The sequence below is a fragment of the Panicum virgatum genome, chromosome 3N (genome assembly GCF_016808335.1).
Source record: "Panicum virgatum strain AP13 chromosome 3N, P.virgatum_v5, whole genome shotgun sequence".
Classification (NCBI taxonomy): Eukaryota; Viridiplantae; Streptophyta; class Magnoliopsida; order Poales; family Poaceae; genus Panicum; species Panicum virgatum.
Genome location: NC_053147.1, coordinates 55,125,588 through 55,143,881, shown reverse-complemented (window position 1 = coordinate 55,143,881; position 18,294 = coordinate 55,125,588). Strand labels below are relative to the sequence as shown.

At 45.5% G+C, this 18,294-nt stretch overlaps 1 protein-coding gene across 1 annotated transcript; it reads left to right on the top strand.

The window, feature by feature from the left end:
* The first annotated feature begins 1,351 nt into the window (after positions 1–1,351).
* Positions 1,352–2,445, top strand: LOC120667902 (NDR1/HIN1-like protein 10). Its single transcript, XM_039947891.1, has 2 exons — positions 1,352–1,717; positions 1,806–2,445. Exons 1-2 carry the CDS (start codon positions 1,352–1,354, stop codon positions 2,052–2,054), a joined length of 615 nt encoding a protein of 204 aa, XP_039803825.1. The 3' UTR covers positions 2,055–2,445.
* Positions 2,446–18,294: the final 15,849 nt, after the last annotated feature.

Here is an 18,294-nt window from a genome sequence, read left to right as displayed (position 1 = left end):
GAGGACCCACCGGTAGCGCAAGCGGGTGGTCTCCCATGCATGCTGTGAGGACCAGAATGGAGAGGAGGTCGGGTAGAGCAGCGCATGGTAGGTTTGCTGCACGTCGGAGGAGCAACAACCGCGGGATTCATGTCTCGGCACAGTGGGCTCATCCCAAATATTACCGAGAAAACCAAAAACGGTTATCCTTATTCGGCACCGCTCAGTATGGAAGAATATTAATTCCAATTGAATTTCAGACCTAAAAAGGTGGAAGTGACACAGGCATTTTTGGATCATATCTGACTGCTTTCAGGCCTACATATTTTGACAAAAAGGAAGAGTAGCGACTGCCAACTGGTGGGGAGCAATATGAGAATCAAACATATATGACTACATATAGGTCACTTGGATACTAGCACAAGATTGCACTGGTAATTAACTCACCTTGCGATGAAGCTGAAGATGCCGTGCTTGTCCATTTTGTGCAGGTACGGTCCGCAAAGACAAATACAATCAACATGTCAATCTAAAAAAATTATCAAAACAACAGTCGGGCCGGGGATGGTGAAGATATATATAGATTGCCCAGTAGGTCAACATTTCAGACGGATATGAATGTGTCGCCACGTTGTTAGTACTCTCTCTATGGTTTGTTTGTAGTTACGGTTCTATGCTGTGCTATGCCGGGGAATTTTATCTATTAGATGAATATTTACTATTTCTAGTACGGTCTTTGTTGTAATAGATGCTAAAAGATACTCTCAACAACCAAACTATGATCCCCCGCAAAAAAAAAACAACCAAACTATGAAATTGGTTTACGATTCTAGTACATTTGTTTGTTGTTAAAATAACTTTACTTTCTTTTTGAACTAAATTGTTCACTACAAGATATTACATCTTTCCTGACAGTATATGGTGTGAATGCCCAACGACCGCTTTGCTATCTTGTCATTTATTCTCACAAGTGGCCGACAGTATTTAGTGTACATTCACACTTTCACAACCTTTTTTTTCAAATTACCAATAAACTAATTGACGTCAAAGTCATTCCCCACAGGGATGGTAGATAGTTGGAAGATGTTATTTATCTTGTAGTGGTTGTCAGTCACCCAATAGATAAGATGCGCAGGTTGATGTATTAGTAATAATATAATCTGAAAACAGCAACGGAGGGGCGTCCACGCAACTAGCACCCTAATTGCTAGGAACGAGAGGGAGTGAAGGCCTTGCTTGAACTGCTTCATTAAGTTTATTGAGAGATGAGATAGAGAGCAACCATATAGTACCAAGCAAAAGATAGAGCAAGAGCTTTTATTGTTCCAAACAAGATACAGAATAAGCGGAGCAAACAAAGCAGTTTTGGGAGATGCCATCGGAAAGGTCGATCGTGAGCACGGCCCTCTCCGCTGCCCTCGGTCAAGTGTGGGAGTGCATCGAGTTCTGGACGCCGCTCACTTCAGTGATCATCATCCTCTGGCTTCTCTACCGCCCCGACCACTTCTACCCTACCGTCGATTCTGCCGTCCTCGCCACCCTCAACCTCACCACAGATGAGCCACCGAATCTCCAGTACGACCTGGCCGTGAACGTCAGCTTCCGCAACTCTCACAGCCGCCTCAGCATCCGGTATCTTGACATTAGCGCCACCGCCTTCTGCGGTAGCGGTACCAAGCTTGGCCCAGCCGACGATGCACTTCCAACGCCCTTTCGCCAGGGCCCCAAGAACACAACCGTACGCCCTTTTTCTAGCCAGTCGTAGATCAATTCTAAGGCTAATTTGGTGGATCGGATGATGGTACCTTCGTGGCTGATGAATGCAGGTGCTGCACCCAGCATTCCGGGGCATGGTGGCTGTGGATTCCATGGTGACGGCATGGCTGAAGAAGGAGCTCGAAGCAGGGATGGTGCATGTGAACCTGAGATTGTCACTGACAATCAAGTACAGGGTGATGTGGCCCTTCATTGAGATCTTCTTCTACAAGTACGATTGCTGGCTACGGTTCCCGCCGCCAGGCCTCGCGGCGCCAGCCATCTTTGATGCGGGCACGCGGTGCTGGGTCGTCAGCTAAGCTAGAAGCAGGTTAATTACCATGGAGTTCTTTATGACCAAGCTAATCCGTGACACGTTGACAAAGAGGTGGATCTTCATCAAGGGACGAACAGTTGGACGTTTTGTCTGCGGTGGATAGATTTCTGGGAGGCTACCTCGCTGGTTGTTGTTCGTTCTTGCTAGTTGGTGATGTCTTTTGCTTTCCAAGTTTGTGGTGTTAGCTTTTATTGTTTGTTTATGTTTCGTCTTCCCAGGCTTAGTGATGTTCTATGCTTGGTCTGGCATCTCCATCGGGTTAGTCTATGTAATCTTAGGCTTAATGGTAGCACTCCTGCATTACTTTATAAAGAAAAAAAGTTACTAGCTACTACATAAAAGTGCTTTAAATGATTTTGTTATCTGTTGGGATTTTCGTAGTTATATTTTGCTTATATCATTCCTTTCACTTCGACAATGTATTTTGTTTAGTTCCTAAGAGCCAAGTACGTGCACAGTGCAATGTAACCTAGGAGCCCAAGTAGTGCTGTCTTCACCTACAATTCAACACCTGTGTACACCGAAACGGTGTAGAGGTTGGAACTGCTGTTCCATTATCTAAAAAACAATTTCAATTCAAAGTACGAGAGAAGAGAGAAGTTGCTCTGAGGAGTTACCTCAAAACAAAATGAGTTGCTGTGGTACATAATCTGTAGAGAAGAGCTGTTTCTCAAAATGTATTTGATCATTGGCGGTCGGGACAAGAAAAATAAATATTTTTTATCATCGATTTGAAACGTACAAGCAAATTAAACCGAGATATAATTGTTTCCCCTCACACACCATGGGAAGCGTCATCGTCCCCGATCTACGTACCACATGCATATACTTCCACTCGTACTTCCTCAATCGGTATATTAACTAGGAATACTTAAGAAATACAACTTGGACCAAAATGAGGGCTAGTCTCTCGCGGTAGCATGCATCATTTGGTGACGCCACATTGGAAGCCTCCTCCTGCGAACGCCGGCGTGGCATTTCCCGGCACCGGCGGGAACTTCAGCCAGCAATCGTACTGGTAGTAGTAGGTCCCCTTGTGGGGAAAGAACCAGTAGCTGAGCGTGGTCTTGACCCTGACGTTGAGGTTGAACTTGCCCTGCGCGCGCTCCCTCTGGAACGCCTCCGCCACAGCAGCGCTTGCCCGCCCGCGCAGCACCGACGGTACCACCCGGCCGCCCTCCTGCTTGAGCTTGAAGCTGGGGAGCGTGTCGTCGGAGGGGCCAACCTTGATGCCGTTGTAGTAGAGCTCCGCCGTGAGGTGGTCGAAATGGACCGTCGACCACCCACCCTTGTTGAGGAAGCTCAAGTTGAGGCTGAGGTCGTACAGAAGAAGCGGTTCGTCGCCAGCCGCCGGAGTCGGAGCGGGGGCGACGAGATCAAAGGTGAGCAGGGCGGCGGAGTGGACTCGCGGGTGGAGATTGAATGGGCGGAAGTAGATGAGCCAGCAGACGAAGGCGGAAAATAACGTGAGGGCGGTGGAGATACAGAAGTTGATGATGGTTTTGAGGATGTATTTTCCTATCACGCACAGCTTGTTGCGGATGAACCCGGGGAAATCAGCCTGCACCTCAGTGATGACACCTTGGATGCCCGAACGCACCTTGTCCGAAATGGCGTCCAGCATGGTGGAGAGGAAGATAGCAACTAGGATACTGCATGCGTACCTCATTAAATTAAAGAAGCCCAATATAGTGTCCAGTGTCAGCCAATCTATTGTTGTCATGTCTGCTGTGTACCTAGAATTTAAGGCCCCCTTTGGTTCAGCTCCTAGAGCAGCTCCCAACGCGTCAAGAGCTGAATCTAAACCAAACATCATTTTTAAGGAGTGATTCTGGGTGGGAGCACCTGAGAGCAGTTCCAAAAAATGAACTAGAGGAGCTGTTTTCCTTGGAGCTGAAAATAGTAACTTCTCGCCGCTCCCACCCTTGCATGCGGTTCCTTAAATTGAGGAGGAGCTATTTTGCCAAACGTTTCACAACTTCTGCTCCTATCACGTCAGAGCTGTTATATGTAAGGAGTCGGAGCTAGAGCTATTTTTTGAAGAGCTGGAGCCCAACCAAACACACCCTAAGATTAGGAGACCATATTTTAAAAACCCTAAACCAGTTTTTTTTCCTCTCTAATGACTTGTCTACCCCGTTTTGATGCCAGAATCTCGTAAATATATCCAAAAGTTTTGAAGGATATTGTGTTTTTTACCGGGGATAATCTGGTTTTAACTGAAAGAGAGTAGATTATACTAGGTTTTTAACGAACTGGATATCTAGTTTTTATAAACTGAGATAATTAAAGTTGTCCTGATCGGAGACCTCTCAGTTTATAAAAAACAATTTATTATAAACTGGATGGATCCAAACATGACTTTAGTTTCCAAAATCAATAGAAAAATAAGCAGCTAGTGTGCATCGGTATGGAGTGAGGAATCAAGAGTGCGAGTGATAGAATTAATTAGTACTAATGAGAAGACTAGCATTGCTCGATCGCACAGCCGGCAGCTGGGTAATAATTAACAGGGTTACGTAGAGGCGGGAGCACAATTGTTAAATAGTATGCCGTGGTGAACTTGAACGGAAGTTCCGCGTGAAGTCCTTCAAGTAAGCCGTTCTCGCATGCACATTACTATCAGCCTCTCGATCTCTATCAGGCCTTGAGGTCGATCGGATACACATGGGACAGTGCATTATATTACTGCCATATTTGTAGCTAGTGTACATTAATTTCGTACTCCTGGGATGGGATGAGTGAGGCGTTCACACCTGGCTGGGACTATCGATGACGACATTTACGAAATTCCAAAACTCTTCGTTCCATTATCTTACATAACCTGCAAAAAAAATCCACACTAGCTGCCTGCAAAGACGATAAAAAAGTTATCAAGAGAAAGGATGTAACACACAAAATAAGTAGAGTAAATCGAACAATGGGCCTGACCGGCATCCATTGGGCGATCATCAAATTCGCGGTTTTGTGTTTTGCGGTCATCCTCGCCGTGATCATCCTCCGGGTCTATCACAGCCCCTTGGGGCCATCCATCTCCCGATGGTACTACCGCGCCTACGTCGATGATGCAATCCTCACTTCCCTCCACCCTGCTAACCTCTCCTCCACAACTAGTAGCAGCAGCATTCGGTACCAGCTGTCCCTGAACATCACCTTCAAAACTGTTTCTTACGGTGCCGCCGGGTACCGCGACTGTTCTGCCACAGCCTGGTACAAGGACACCATGCTCGATGCCCCCCGAGATTGGAACCCGGATCAGGGCAAGGATTTCACGGAGGAAATGGTGGGTTGTTTTCATTCATTCACTTTTTTTTCTATCCACTTACGCGTGTGCCGCTTAATCTTTCATAATGAATCAATCATTCATAGTACTCCCCCTCTGTTCACAATTAAATTTCATTCTAGCTATACCATCTATAAATTTCTTTCCAGAGTCCATTGCCGCAAGACCTCTATGCTACTATTAATTGTTCAGGAATAAAACAAACAATCAAACATCAAACGTGAAACGAAAAAGTCAACAAATAGTGGTACTACATGATTAATCAGTAGAGAATTAATTAATGAAGCATTTTCTTGCATTTATGTATAGAAATGGACGGACATCACGTTCCAAGGTACGGTGGCCGTGTATCCCAGTGTCGCAGCAGATCTGGCGACGGAATAGGCGTAGGGGATGGTCCACGTCCGAGTGCGGCTGTCGTCGGTGGCAATGAGCGTGCCGTCGGATCACACAGCAGTCGACTACAACGACCACGACTGCTGGCTATGGTTCCCGACACCTGGGGACGATGCGGCGCCTGCCGTCTTCGGTGAAGGCACACAGTGCTGACCCGTTCCTTAGCTATTTGGTCGAGTCTAACCTTGTGGTTTACGAGTATATGCAGGGCCGTACCCGAGATTTAGAGGGCCTTGTGCAAAACACAAAGTTGAGGGCTCATATTTTGGAATGATAACAACCAAAACTATATAGTTGAACTCAATTTTTTATGGAAATTACGTCCACTTTGATAATCGACCAAGCCGTTCTGTAAAACAATCTCGTGAATCCATCTGGACCGGGTGATTTCTCCATGGATTTTTTTATTTTAATCCTTTTTAATCTAATATTTTAATAATAATCCATCTAGATCTAAATTTCTAAGAACTAGCCCTTTTGGTCGCGCCAAGTCCTGTGGCGCGACTCCCTGAAGGGTCACGCCACATGCTTCGGCGCGACCGAGCTGCCACCCTGGCACACGCGTGCCAGCGAGCCTGACGTGGCAAGGCTGTGTCGCGCCACATGCATTGGCACGACTGAGTCGCGCCATGCGGCTGGCGTGATTCAGCCTAATACAGATCCACCCGGCCAGCCTTCTCTTTCTTTTTCTCCCATTCTTTTTTCCTCCACTCCCCACTTGACCCGACCTCCATGGCGCCGCCCCTCCCTTTCCTCCTCTAGATCCACTCCATCCTCCACCCGATTCGAAGGGGAAACAAAGGAAAACTGATCCTTGAAGGTAACTTCTCCATTCTAACCAATTAGTTTTTTTTCCATCTCGTGGATTTTTTAGGATTTGAGTTGGTTAGGCTCTGAGACGGAGGGTCCGAATCAAGGCTGTGCGTGGGCCATTCTCTTGAGCGGATGTCGATTAACGTCCCCATCTGTACGGTGCCGCCTCGCAATTGCTCTCATGTTGCATTATCGTGGCACCGGTGGCAGGGGCTGGGAACTGTGAGGTGGTACCTGACGTGGCTTCCGAGTCGGGTTTGGCCGGCCGCGGTGTCTTGATTCGCGGTTCCTGATGGATACATGGATGGATCATGCATATATACCTTGCTTGCGATACCTTCTCACTATTCCTGTCAATACCCGGCTGCTGCTGCAGAGCTGCTGCAGAGGTGATCTCTCTCTTTCTCTCTCTCTCTCTCTCTGTGTTTGTGGAAAATTAGTAGGCACATCTGAACGTTGATGCGCCTGGTCTCATTCCCTGGCGAGAGAGAAGGTGTGCATGTTCGCAGCAGCAGAGGATTGGGAACTGTAGGGCAAGTTTGTTGCAGTTCCGGTTGGGGTTTTGTCAGGCAGTGTGAGAGCAAGCCTTGTGATTGATGGATCCTTCCCGCTCTCATTTGTTTATCTGTTTGTATATGCACTCATGTCTGAATTTTCAATTACATGCTTTGCCATTGAGAATTTGAGAATGCAATTTGTCAATTGACCCAGATATTTATATGAAAATGGACTGCTAACGAGTGGGCGAGTGGCAATGATGATGAGCCCCTTTAAAGGACTTGCCTCCTGCAATATTACGTACACATTATGTACAGGTGCCGACCACGCCCCTCCTGCAATATTATGTACATAATGTACAGGTGCCGTATTTACAATATTATTTCCATTTCTAATACTTAATGGTTGTAATTAGCTATACATATGTTGAATAAATTCTCTTTCATAGGAGGACGTCGCGGCCAACAAGGGGCTCTCGGTATTGCAACCCCTCGTAGGAGGGGCAAGGAGGCACCACCTCAAGACATCGTCAGCAAGGAGTCCGAGGAGACATCAAGCTCATAGGATGCAGAACCTAACTATCTGGCTCCCTTTGCGCCATTACTGACGATGCATCCTGTGCATGGGAAGTCATTATCAGGACGTGCCCACAAATGGCTAATTGTTTTATTCTGTCTACATTTAAATTGTAGGATTATGTAACTCAGTGCCCGCATTCACTTGTATGCCTAGGTGTATCTATTCAAGATTATCAGTGTGGTGTTATTTTAGGTCTGTAATGCCGTGGAGATCAATTTTTTTAAATGATAGATGTGTTTGGCCTTGATTTCCTTATAAGAAGCTAAACTCGGCTTAGCACTTCTTTACTATATTTGCTTTCCAAGTTGTTGTTATATTTTATTTTCATACTCTTTTCAGTTACCAGGAGTCACGCCATTTATCTTGGCGTGACTAGTTAGCAAAAATTTGGTCTGGGCCAAATCTAGTCAAAGGTTGGCGCGACTTCTCACTGAGCTGCACCGCTAGAAATGGCGTGACTCTTTGAAGAGTCGCGCCAAGACACTCGGCGTGACTTGTAAAGGAGTCACGCCACGTGCTAGCACTGAGCAGATCTGGACTAGAGTAGTTACGCGCCAATTAGTCACGCCAAGGGAAATGGCGTGACTCCCTCGCATTGGTGCCAACTCGACTCCCACGCATTGGTGCCAACCAGATTTGGGTCAAGATACTTTGGCGCCAAGGGAAATGGCCCGACTCCTTGCAAGACAAGATATTTGATTGCCAATCACAAGATTGTAGATATCACATTACCAGTTTGATAGGACATTACAATATACTCGATTGCACAAAGTGTCGTCCATTACACGTCTAATAATAATAGTACCAATACATGCCCACAAAGTGCACATTACAAGTTCACTATAAGAATAATTCAAATTACAGTAGTGCATGATAGATAAACAAGATCCATGTGCAACAAAAGACACTCTCTTCCACCGCTGGGCCTGGAGCTGCTCTGTCCACCGTTGGTGTTGTCCGAGGATGTGTTCGTCGCGGGAGGTATTGATTATATAAGCACGTTCTTGAAGCAGCCTACAAATAAGCAAAGGAAAAACACGAGAGGTGAGGTGAATGTAAAGGTTTCTTACACAATATAATACTCTTTCCATGCCTGCAATCATCTAAGAAAAGAAATACATAAGTTTAAATAAATTAGACATGTAAAAATATTGCTAATAACCTTACATCATTCAAGTACCATATTATAGACAGATTACATGGCTTCATTATCATCAATTTATTATTAGCCAAGTCATCGGTGCAAGTAGAGTAGTGTTGGATCAAAAAAGAAACAAGGGAAATGGAGTGTACCCCAATGTTCTAATTATAGTTCACTTTAGTTTTATTCTAAGTCAACTACTGTAACTTTGATGTTGGATCAAGTTTTTTATATAAATATATTAACACAAGATGGTACAAAATAACTACACTATCTAGACATATTTCATGAAGATTTAACTAACTAGATGTTGTAAATACTGGTTCATTCTTCTATAAACTTAATCATAATAAGTGAAATTTGACTTAGGACAAAATTAAAGTGAACTACAATTTAGAACGGGATAGTAGTTCACAGACTTTGTTGCAGCTTAGTGCATTTGACTACACTTCGTGAGATGCAAATTGGCTGGGTACAATGAGACTATGAGAGTAGTACAGCAGTCACTTAATAAGGCACTAGCTATGTGTTTGTTATCAGGTCAGAGTCATCGTAATTGGCAGTTATGTTGGCAAAGTAGAACAAGTAGTAGATTTCGACGATGCCGCACACAAGCATGATTCCTGGCACATGAAAATGTCATAAACCAGTGGGAGAGGAGAGCGGTCCCGAGCTCCGAGACAGTGGATGGTTGGCGAAGAGGGACATACCGGGAGCAGCGGGTGGGCCGAGGATGGGCACCGCCCTGCCTTGCGCCTGGGCGGGGGCCGGCACCCTTGCAGAGTACAGCGTGGTGAGGACGGGCGGCACCAGCACGGCCGCAGGCCTGGCCTGCCGGTCGCGCGGAAGCGCATCAGGTGCCGCGCGGCCATTGTTGGGGACGAGAAGCACCGGCGCGGCCGCGTTCAGGGACGGCGACAGGTCCTAGGCGACCGCGGCTAGGGACGGGTGGCACCGGGCGTGCAGCGACAGCCATTGATGGGACGCCTCTGGATCTGGAGGCAGTGATGGAGATCGGCGAAATGGAAAAAAACTAATTGGTTAGAATGGAGGAGTTACCTTCAAGGATCAGTTTTCCTTCGTTTCCCCTTCGAATCGGGTGGAGGATGGAGTGGATCTAGAGGAGGAGGAGAAGGAGGGACGGCGCCATGGAGGTCGGGTCGAGTGGGGATCGGAGAAAAAAAGAATGGGAGAAAAAGAAAGAGAAGGCTGGGCGGGTGGATCTGTATTAGGCTGAGTCACGCCACGCCGCATGGCGCGACTCAGTCGCGCCAATGCATGTGGCGCGACTCAGTCATGCCACGTTAGGCTCGCTGGCACGCGTGTGCCAGGGTGGCAGCTCGGTCGCGCCGAAGCATGTGGCGTGACCCTTCAGGGAGTCGCGCCACGGGACTTGGCGCGACCAAAAGGGCTAATTCTTAGAAATTTAGATCTGGATGGGTTATTATTAAAATATTAGATTAAAAAGGATTAAAAGAAAAAAATTTCTTCTCCATGGGCATGTCACCGATCCCCAGCCAGATCTCCTCTTGCGGCCTGTCAACCGGAGAGCGTCCGTGGAGTCCGGTGGCGGGGTGACGCTGTGGTCGAGGGCGGCAAGGACGGCGGAGTCTAGTCTGGGGTAGAAGCTCAAGGGGCGGTAGACCGGAAGCACCATGATCACACAGACCACTAGCACGCAGACGCACACGCAGCAGCAGGACGCGTCGTCGTCGGACATTTTCTGCTTAGCTGATGATAGCAACTCCAAATTGTATTAGCTCCTTTATTTTTGCAGACCTACATACATACTATACGTTTTGTTGTGGTCGCCACCCCACAGCCCACACACAGGGCGGGCGCAAATCGAGGCAGGAAAAAATATACGCGCTCACCAGCGGCTGGTGCAAATATAATTAACTCTTTTACACTAGTTTCAAGTCTTTTGATTGTTTCTGTCAAGAAAATGAAGTGTTAAAGATTCACGGGGGCGAGACAAAATTAGCTAGTAAGTGTCGATGAAAATAAAATGACGACGCTGGTCTGGACTCTCTGGACTGGTCAATCCAACTTGCAACGTACTGGCACCTCAAATCCAAGAAATTTCAAATCCAGGCCGGCACGAATCAAACACTCTAGAGTTGGGAGCAATATATAATTTAGCTATGGGCAGGCATCTTAGATGTATCGAACCATGCTGTTCCAAGGATTTTTTTTAGATAACGGATACATGATCCGGCCTCTATGTCAATAGACGTACACAGCCAACAGCCTAGCTTATTACAAGAAATAAAAAGACCAAAGATATCTATACTTAGTACACAACATTCAGTACTAAGTTAACGTTGTATACATCCAGTAATTCTCCCAAGTACTAGCTACTAAACCATCATCACATATAGGTTGCTAAAGAATTTGTCAACCTGTCGATAAATCCGACCATTGGTCAAGGAACGACGAAAATAACGCCAATCTTGCTTGTCGACGATAGGTGCAGCAACCAACATGAGCATGAGCACAAGAGAGATCCACTAGAGGCACAATTGAGCAACAGCGAGCCCTCTGACAAATGGAAGGTCGCCACAACCGAAGAACTAAGCCACAAGACCTTCACATGGGATCTCAAGATGACACTCCAGGGAGAATGCGACACCACAGGCTCCACCGTCATCCATCCATAATTGGATCAGATTTTCATCTGGAGATCTGCAGTTACTTGATCCGAGATTCAGCCACCTCAGTTTGTTGCATGCCACCGAGGAGCACGAATCTGCAGGCCAAATTCTTCGGGGGGAAAGGATCGAAGTGTGGCCCTCCACCGTGATCTGTCGGTAGCATTAGGAATAGCCACCTTCAATCTGTCGTGTAGGAGGAAGACCCCAATCTGTCACACAAGCAGCAAAAGCTATGGCTTGCGAGACGGACTGCCGAGGTGCCCGACCCCTAGGGCCGTGCGCCACGGCCGCCACCTGACTCCGTGAAGCCAGGGGCCGCCACCTCCGTCTAGATCCAGCCAAGATGGTGCCGGATCTAGTGAGAAAAGAACACTGGCAGCTCCGAGATTGGAGGCTGATCCGCGTTGGTGACGAAGGCATGGCCCCGAACTACCATCTTCTTCTTCGATGGCCACGACCGGAGAGACACCGGATCGGTGGTCTCTTGTCGTTCTAAGGATGGGGCCCATGTTGATTTGATGTTGCTTGTTATTCAATCCCGATTGTATAGATTCAACCTAGTTCTAAGAATGGGCCCACCAGAGAAGGGGCGGAGCGAAGAAAAGAGAGGCGGCGCACCAAGGAGGATGGAGATTCGGTGAAGCTCGCCTCCACCACATCCATGTTGATAAGCGTTGGAGTGGCTCAGCGACACTCTCCAGCAAAAGGAGGCTAGGGTTGAGGGCGGAGGAGAGAGCCCCACCAGGGGCAGAGCACAAATGGTGCGAGCAGCGGTGGAGGAGGCAGGGATCCTTGGATCCGGACACAAAGGTGGTGGCCCGTGGAGGTGATGCGCTCCACCATAGTTCCATTGAGCTCTGGTGGGGTGGTGGGGAGGCCATGGAGGAAGATAGAGAGAAGACTGCGTTGGCGGGCGGCCGATGCACTAAGGGAAAGGATAGGGAACCTAACATCGTTTATGTTAGATGCGAAGTGCATCTCAACAGTTTGTGAATTTGAACAGCTAAGATTGAGGTCTGATGGTAGAGTTTCGGCCAATTGGACCCAATCTGGTAGATGGATTCCAAGTAGACCAGACTACTACTGAAAAAAGACTACTACTGTTTATTATTTTTCTTTCTATAATTTAAATTTTCAGAATTATATGAAGTAATCTTGGAAAAATGAGTCTTTTGTACTCTAAGACATTTTTAGCAAGTACTACACAGCATTTATGTTGTTTCTAATAATTTTAAATTTTTTTGAAACTTATTTACTATTTTTTGTAATTTAATTTAATTTCAGTGTGTATATCGAAAGTACTTTCAAATTGAATTGTATTACCTCAAAAAATTGTAAATTAAATAAAAATTATATTTAGCCTTATATATTCTATTATATCTAATGCTTCAAAGGTTTCTCAATAATTTGATCAGTTGCTATGGATGATTCAACCTTTTGACTAGAAATACCCGTATAAATAATTATTGTGAATTGAAATTCCATAAAAAATTCTAAAAACTCACGTGACATCATATTTTTGGTCCTTAAGCCTGACAAAAAAATTTGAAATGGGTTCTCATAAAATGAAATTGCACATTGTTCACAAATTGATACATCCCTCAAATAACTTCATGGAACTCAAGTCAAATGTTGCGATTGCATGGCAAATAACATATTTCGGAACCGTGTGCACCTCAACTATGGATCCTAACTGCCATATAGTTGCTTCATAGAAAGGTCCCTACCTGCATAGACCCTTTTGTAGTTGATGTCAATCTTGTGCTTGTCTTTGATTCTTCTCTTCACTTATATTGTTCTAACCCCAGCATCTTCTACAAGCCACTCCTTCACTACTTCAACAATCCAAAACTTTGTAGCTTGTTTCACCTGTCCACTCCTTCTGGTGCTATGGCAAGTATGGGCACAAGGGTTCCTCTTTATCTGCATAGTCGGAAAATTAAGTACTACTAGGTTGTAAGGTATTTGCATAACTGTAATAATTAAAACTTGTAGTTTAATGTACCTTCATTTGTCACGTCATCATCCATTTTTTAAGCATGTAACCTCCAGTTACACCCATCCTTCTTTGCAGCACAATGGAGCCTCAACCTCCCTGGTTCACTCTTATTAATGTTATATTCAAACTCATGTTTGATAGAATGTTGAGCTACAACCATCCTAAGAGCATGAATGTTAGGATAAATAGTGCCTACTGAAACTTGTGGGTCATTTTTTGTCAACACAAATTCAGGGTTGTTAGGAGGCACATAATCATTCACCTCATCAGATGAGCATTCATCAGGTTCATCAGATGATGTAGATTCAGACTTAGACGCAGACTCATGATCATCAGGTTCAGGTGCTTCCTCCTCAGGATTATCACTATACATACCCTCCTAATCAACACCAACAAGCTCGTTTTCATGATGAGGGTTGAGTAAGTAAGTGTCTTCAGGGAGCACAGAAGTATAAACAGACTGTGTTAGTTCTGAAACATTAATGAATTGACTACCATAGTCATTAACTGGTGTTTCCTTCACAACACCCACATGCTCCTCTTCCATACTTCGTGATAAATCGGGTGGGTACGTACAACAGGCCATTGGCTTGCTTGTGCGCTTGAGGCTGTGTTCGGATATGACGCGTATGGATAATAGAATTTTTTTCGTCGTTACAATGTATAGCGCGGTAGGGATAGCGGTAGAGAGGAAGACTCCCGTGATATAAGGATAAATCAATGCTTGAGCGCACCTGTTAGTTTGTTGCTTTTCTAATCTTTGGGCAATTAGTTAAGGCAACGTATCCTATTTAAACCGAGTTCGTGTAGAAACTATGAAAACTCCAATCTGAGGCATAGGATAGACATCCAACGGCTTGGGGGGGGGGGGGCTTAAGTAATTACGGCACGAGGGAGGTGGAAGTGTAGATTTGCAAAAGTGTAATTAGAGGTGGGTGGTTAAGTGCAAAATTACCTAAGCCCCCCGTGCCGTTGGATGTCTATCTTGTGCCCCAGATTTGAGTTTTCATAGTTTCCACACAAACTCGGTTTCCATAGGATATGTTGCCATTAGTTAAACCAACTTAATACTATTTAACATAAGGCACTTGCATTCCTGCGAAAAAATACGTGAATATTAAAGCACATTCATTAAATACTCAGTTAATTATTCTATTAATTTTTGGACCCAAGACATCGAGAAATCGATGTCAGGAGAGAGAAGTAGGAGTTGATGTTACGACAGTAACTGCTTTGCCATATTGATAAGTATGTTTTGGAAAGCAAGCCTCACCTCGTGTGCAAGATCCGCAGCAAAAGTAATCACCAATGGCAACGAAGGCTACTCAGCGTGAGGGAAATGATACATTGACACAATTGCAACATTGATTGGGAGCAACTGGCGTGAGTGCGAAAATAGCGACAACGCAACCGCAGCCAGTCGTGATGGTATTTTCTGACAAAAGAATCGTAGCCGCTCAAGATTGTAATTAAGGTCTGCCGATTAGACGTGGCGAATAAATTTATATTTACCAAAAACATTACAAATATAACTCTGCAGTTTAGCATAAGCTAAGACAATTGACATTTAATTTAAAAATTAACATTAATATTAATTAAAAATAGCATTAATGATTTTTCATTCTAACCCGTGCAACGTACGGGTTGTTAGGCTAGTATGAGAATCCGAATACAGGCCGGCACAAATATAATAAATCAGAGTAGCGTGGGGAGCAATCTATCCCTAGAAGGTGGTGGTGACATGCATGTTTGTCCGTTACTCTTTAGGAGGCACTCCAGACCTAAGAGCACTAAGCAAGCGAGATGAGAACCTCGAGTAAACAAGTAGCCTTGTTTGTTGCTCACCCTTTCTAGCGATCGAGCCAAGTTTGATAATTTTTCACTCATCAAATATGCAGTTAAAAAAATTGGCGAAGAAGGTGTGGCTTTCCTCCTATAGTGTGTCACGTGATTCACTTTAAATTCCCAGCCTAATAAGGGTCCTTTCTTGCCGCTACTTGTATTGCCAGCCAATTTTCAAACTGTTATTACAGAGAAGTTCCCTTACTTTGATCCTAAAATTTGAAAGGTTCGAATTTAATTATTATCTTACCTTGTACTACAATGTAAGAAGGGAGACTTGAAATTAGTGTTAAAGAGCTACTATATTTATATATTTTGGGTAAAAGTATTTGCATATCTCTGTTCACAGCATCTGGTGGCACTGTACGTCCCAGCGCATATATCTTCCTGGCTCTGCTCTACAAAATAGAGGAGCTACAATTGGAGTTGCTACCAGCTAAGCAGAACGAAAATGTCCGACGACGATGACTGCGCCTGCCTGAGCGTGCTGGTGGTCTGCGTAATATTGGTGCCCGTGTATTGGCTAATCGTGGCGCTTGGTCCCCTGAGCTTCTACCCCAGAGTAGACTCCGCCGTCCTGGCCGCCCTCGACAGCAGCACCACCCCGCCGCCGGACTCCACGGACGCCATCCGCTACAACCTCTCCGTCGACCTCAGCTTCAACAACTCGCATCCCCAGGTCGAGATCCAGTACCTCAGCGTGGCCGTGGCGGCGTTCTACGGCGATTTCATGCTCGGCCTCCCCGACAGAACGTTCCCGACGCCCTTTAGCCAGGGCCCGAGCAACACAACGGTACGTGCGTCCGAGTTCCCTTCACCGTCGAACAGCGGATGAAGTTTAAATAACTGATGGTCTCTCTCGTTGAGTATGTGCAGGTGCTCCGCTCATCGTTGCAGGGTAAGGTGGCCGTGTTCCCTGACGTGGCGGCGGAGCTCGGAAGGGAGCGGGCGGCAGGTCTGGTTCATCTGAAGGTCAGAGTGTCGCTACAACTTAGGTACACGGTGCGGGGATTCACCCGGCTTGGCCACTTCTACCGCTACGATTGCCCAATGTGGTTCAAGCCGCCGCCGAGCGACGCCGCGCCCGCCGTGTTCGATGCCGGAACCCAATGCTTGCCCGTCAAGTGACATGCATATGCCAACGAACAAGCATGCATGTGTAGCACAGCACCCTTCTCGCTGTAACAACGAACGACCTACAATTACTTACATCAAGTGATAAAACTTAAAAGCACAAAACGGCACTGTACTGTCAATTGGAGACGGCATTCTCGTCGACGACAGTGAAGAGCCTGGGGTGACTTCGTCAAATTTCGAGGATTTTGCCGGCCCAGTCTTAGGAGATGCTCCTAGTGGTAGGGTTTGCGTGCGTGCATTGTGAGTGTGTCTGCTTTTGTACTAAGTAATTCGCAAAAGAAGAAAGTAAAAAAAGCATAGTGTTTCATATGCAACTAACCTCTCTGTGCACCGTGCGAATTCTAATCCAGGCCACAGGATATTCATCCAAGTGGCACGGCGGATTGAATAATTTTACATTAACCGCTCACCCTAAACACATTTTTGCAAATCCATCCTCTCCCAGCTCCCCCGTATGTTTTTTAGATCAACATTATGTGGCCCAGATTAGAATTTATACAGTTGCCTGGTGTTGGGCGGCTTCCAACGGCGAGGACCCACCGGTAGCGCAAGCGGGTGGTCTCCCATGCATGCTGTGAGGACCAGAATGGAGAGGAGGTCGGGTAGAGCAGCGCATGGTAGGTTTGCTGCACGTCGGAGGAGCAACAACCGCGGGATTCATGTCTCGGCACAGTGGGCTCATCCCAAATATTACCGAGAAAACCAAAAACGGTTATCCTTATTCGGCACCGCTCAGTATGGAAGAATATTAATTCCAATTGAATTTCAGACCTAAAAAGGTGGAAGTGACACAGGCATTTTTGGATCATATCTGACTGCTTTCAGGCCTACATATTTTGACAAAAAGGAAGAGTAGCGACTGCCAACTGGTGGGGAGCAATATGAGAATCAAACATATATGACTACATATAGGTCACTTGGATACTAGCACAAGATTGCACTGGTAATTAACTCACCTTGCGATGAAGCTGAAGATGCCGTGCTTGTCCATTTTGTGCAGGTACGGTCCGCAAAGACAAATACAATCAACATGTCAATCTAAAAAAATTATCAAAACAACAGTCGGGCCGGGGATGGTGAAGATATATATAGATTGCCCAGTAGGTCAACATTTCAGACGGATATGAATGTGTCGCCACGTTGTTAGTACTCTCTCTATGGTTTGTTTGTAGTTACGGTTCTATGCTGTGCTATGCCGGGGAATTTTATCTATTAGATGAATATTTACTATTTCTAGTACGGTCTTTGTTGTAATAGATGCTAAAAGATACTCTCAACAACCAAACTATGATCCCCCGCAAAAAAAAAACAACCAAACTATGAAATTGGTTTACGATTCTAGTACATTTGTTTGTTGTTAAAATAACTTTACTTTCTTTTTGAACTAAATTGTTCACTACAAGATATTACATCTTTCCTGACAGTATATGGTGTGAATGCCCAACGACCGCTTTGCTATCTTGTCATTTATTCTCACAAGTGGCCGACAGTATTTAGTGTACATTCACACTTTCACAACCTTTTTTTTCAAATTACCAATAAACTAATTGACGTCAAAGTCATTCCCCACAGGGATGGTAGATAGTTGGAAGATGTTATTTATCTTGTAGTGGTTGTCAGTCACCCAATAGATAAGATGCGCAGGTTGATGTATTAGTAATAATATAATCTGAAAACAGCAACGGAGGGGCGTCCACGCAACTAGCACCCTAATTGCTAGGAACGAGAGGGAGTGAAGGCCTTGCTTGAACTGCTTCATTAAGTTTATTGAGAGATGAGATAGAGAGCAACCATATAGTACCAAGCAAAAGATAGAGCAAGAGCTTTTATTGTTCCAAACAAGATACAGAATAAGCGGAGCAAACAAAGCAGTTTTGGGAG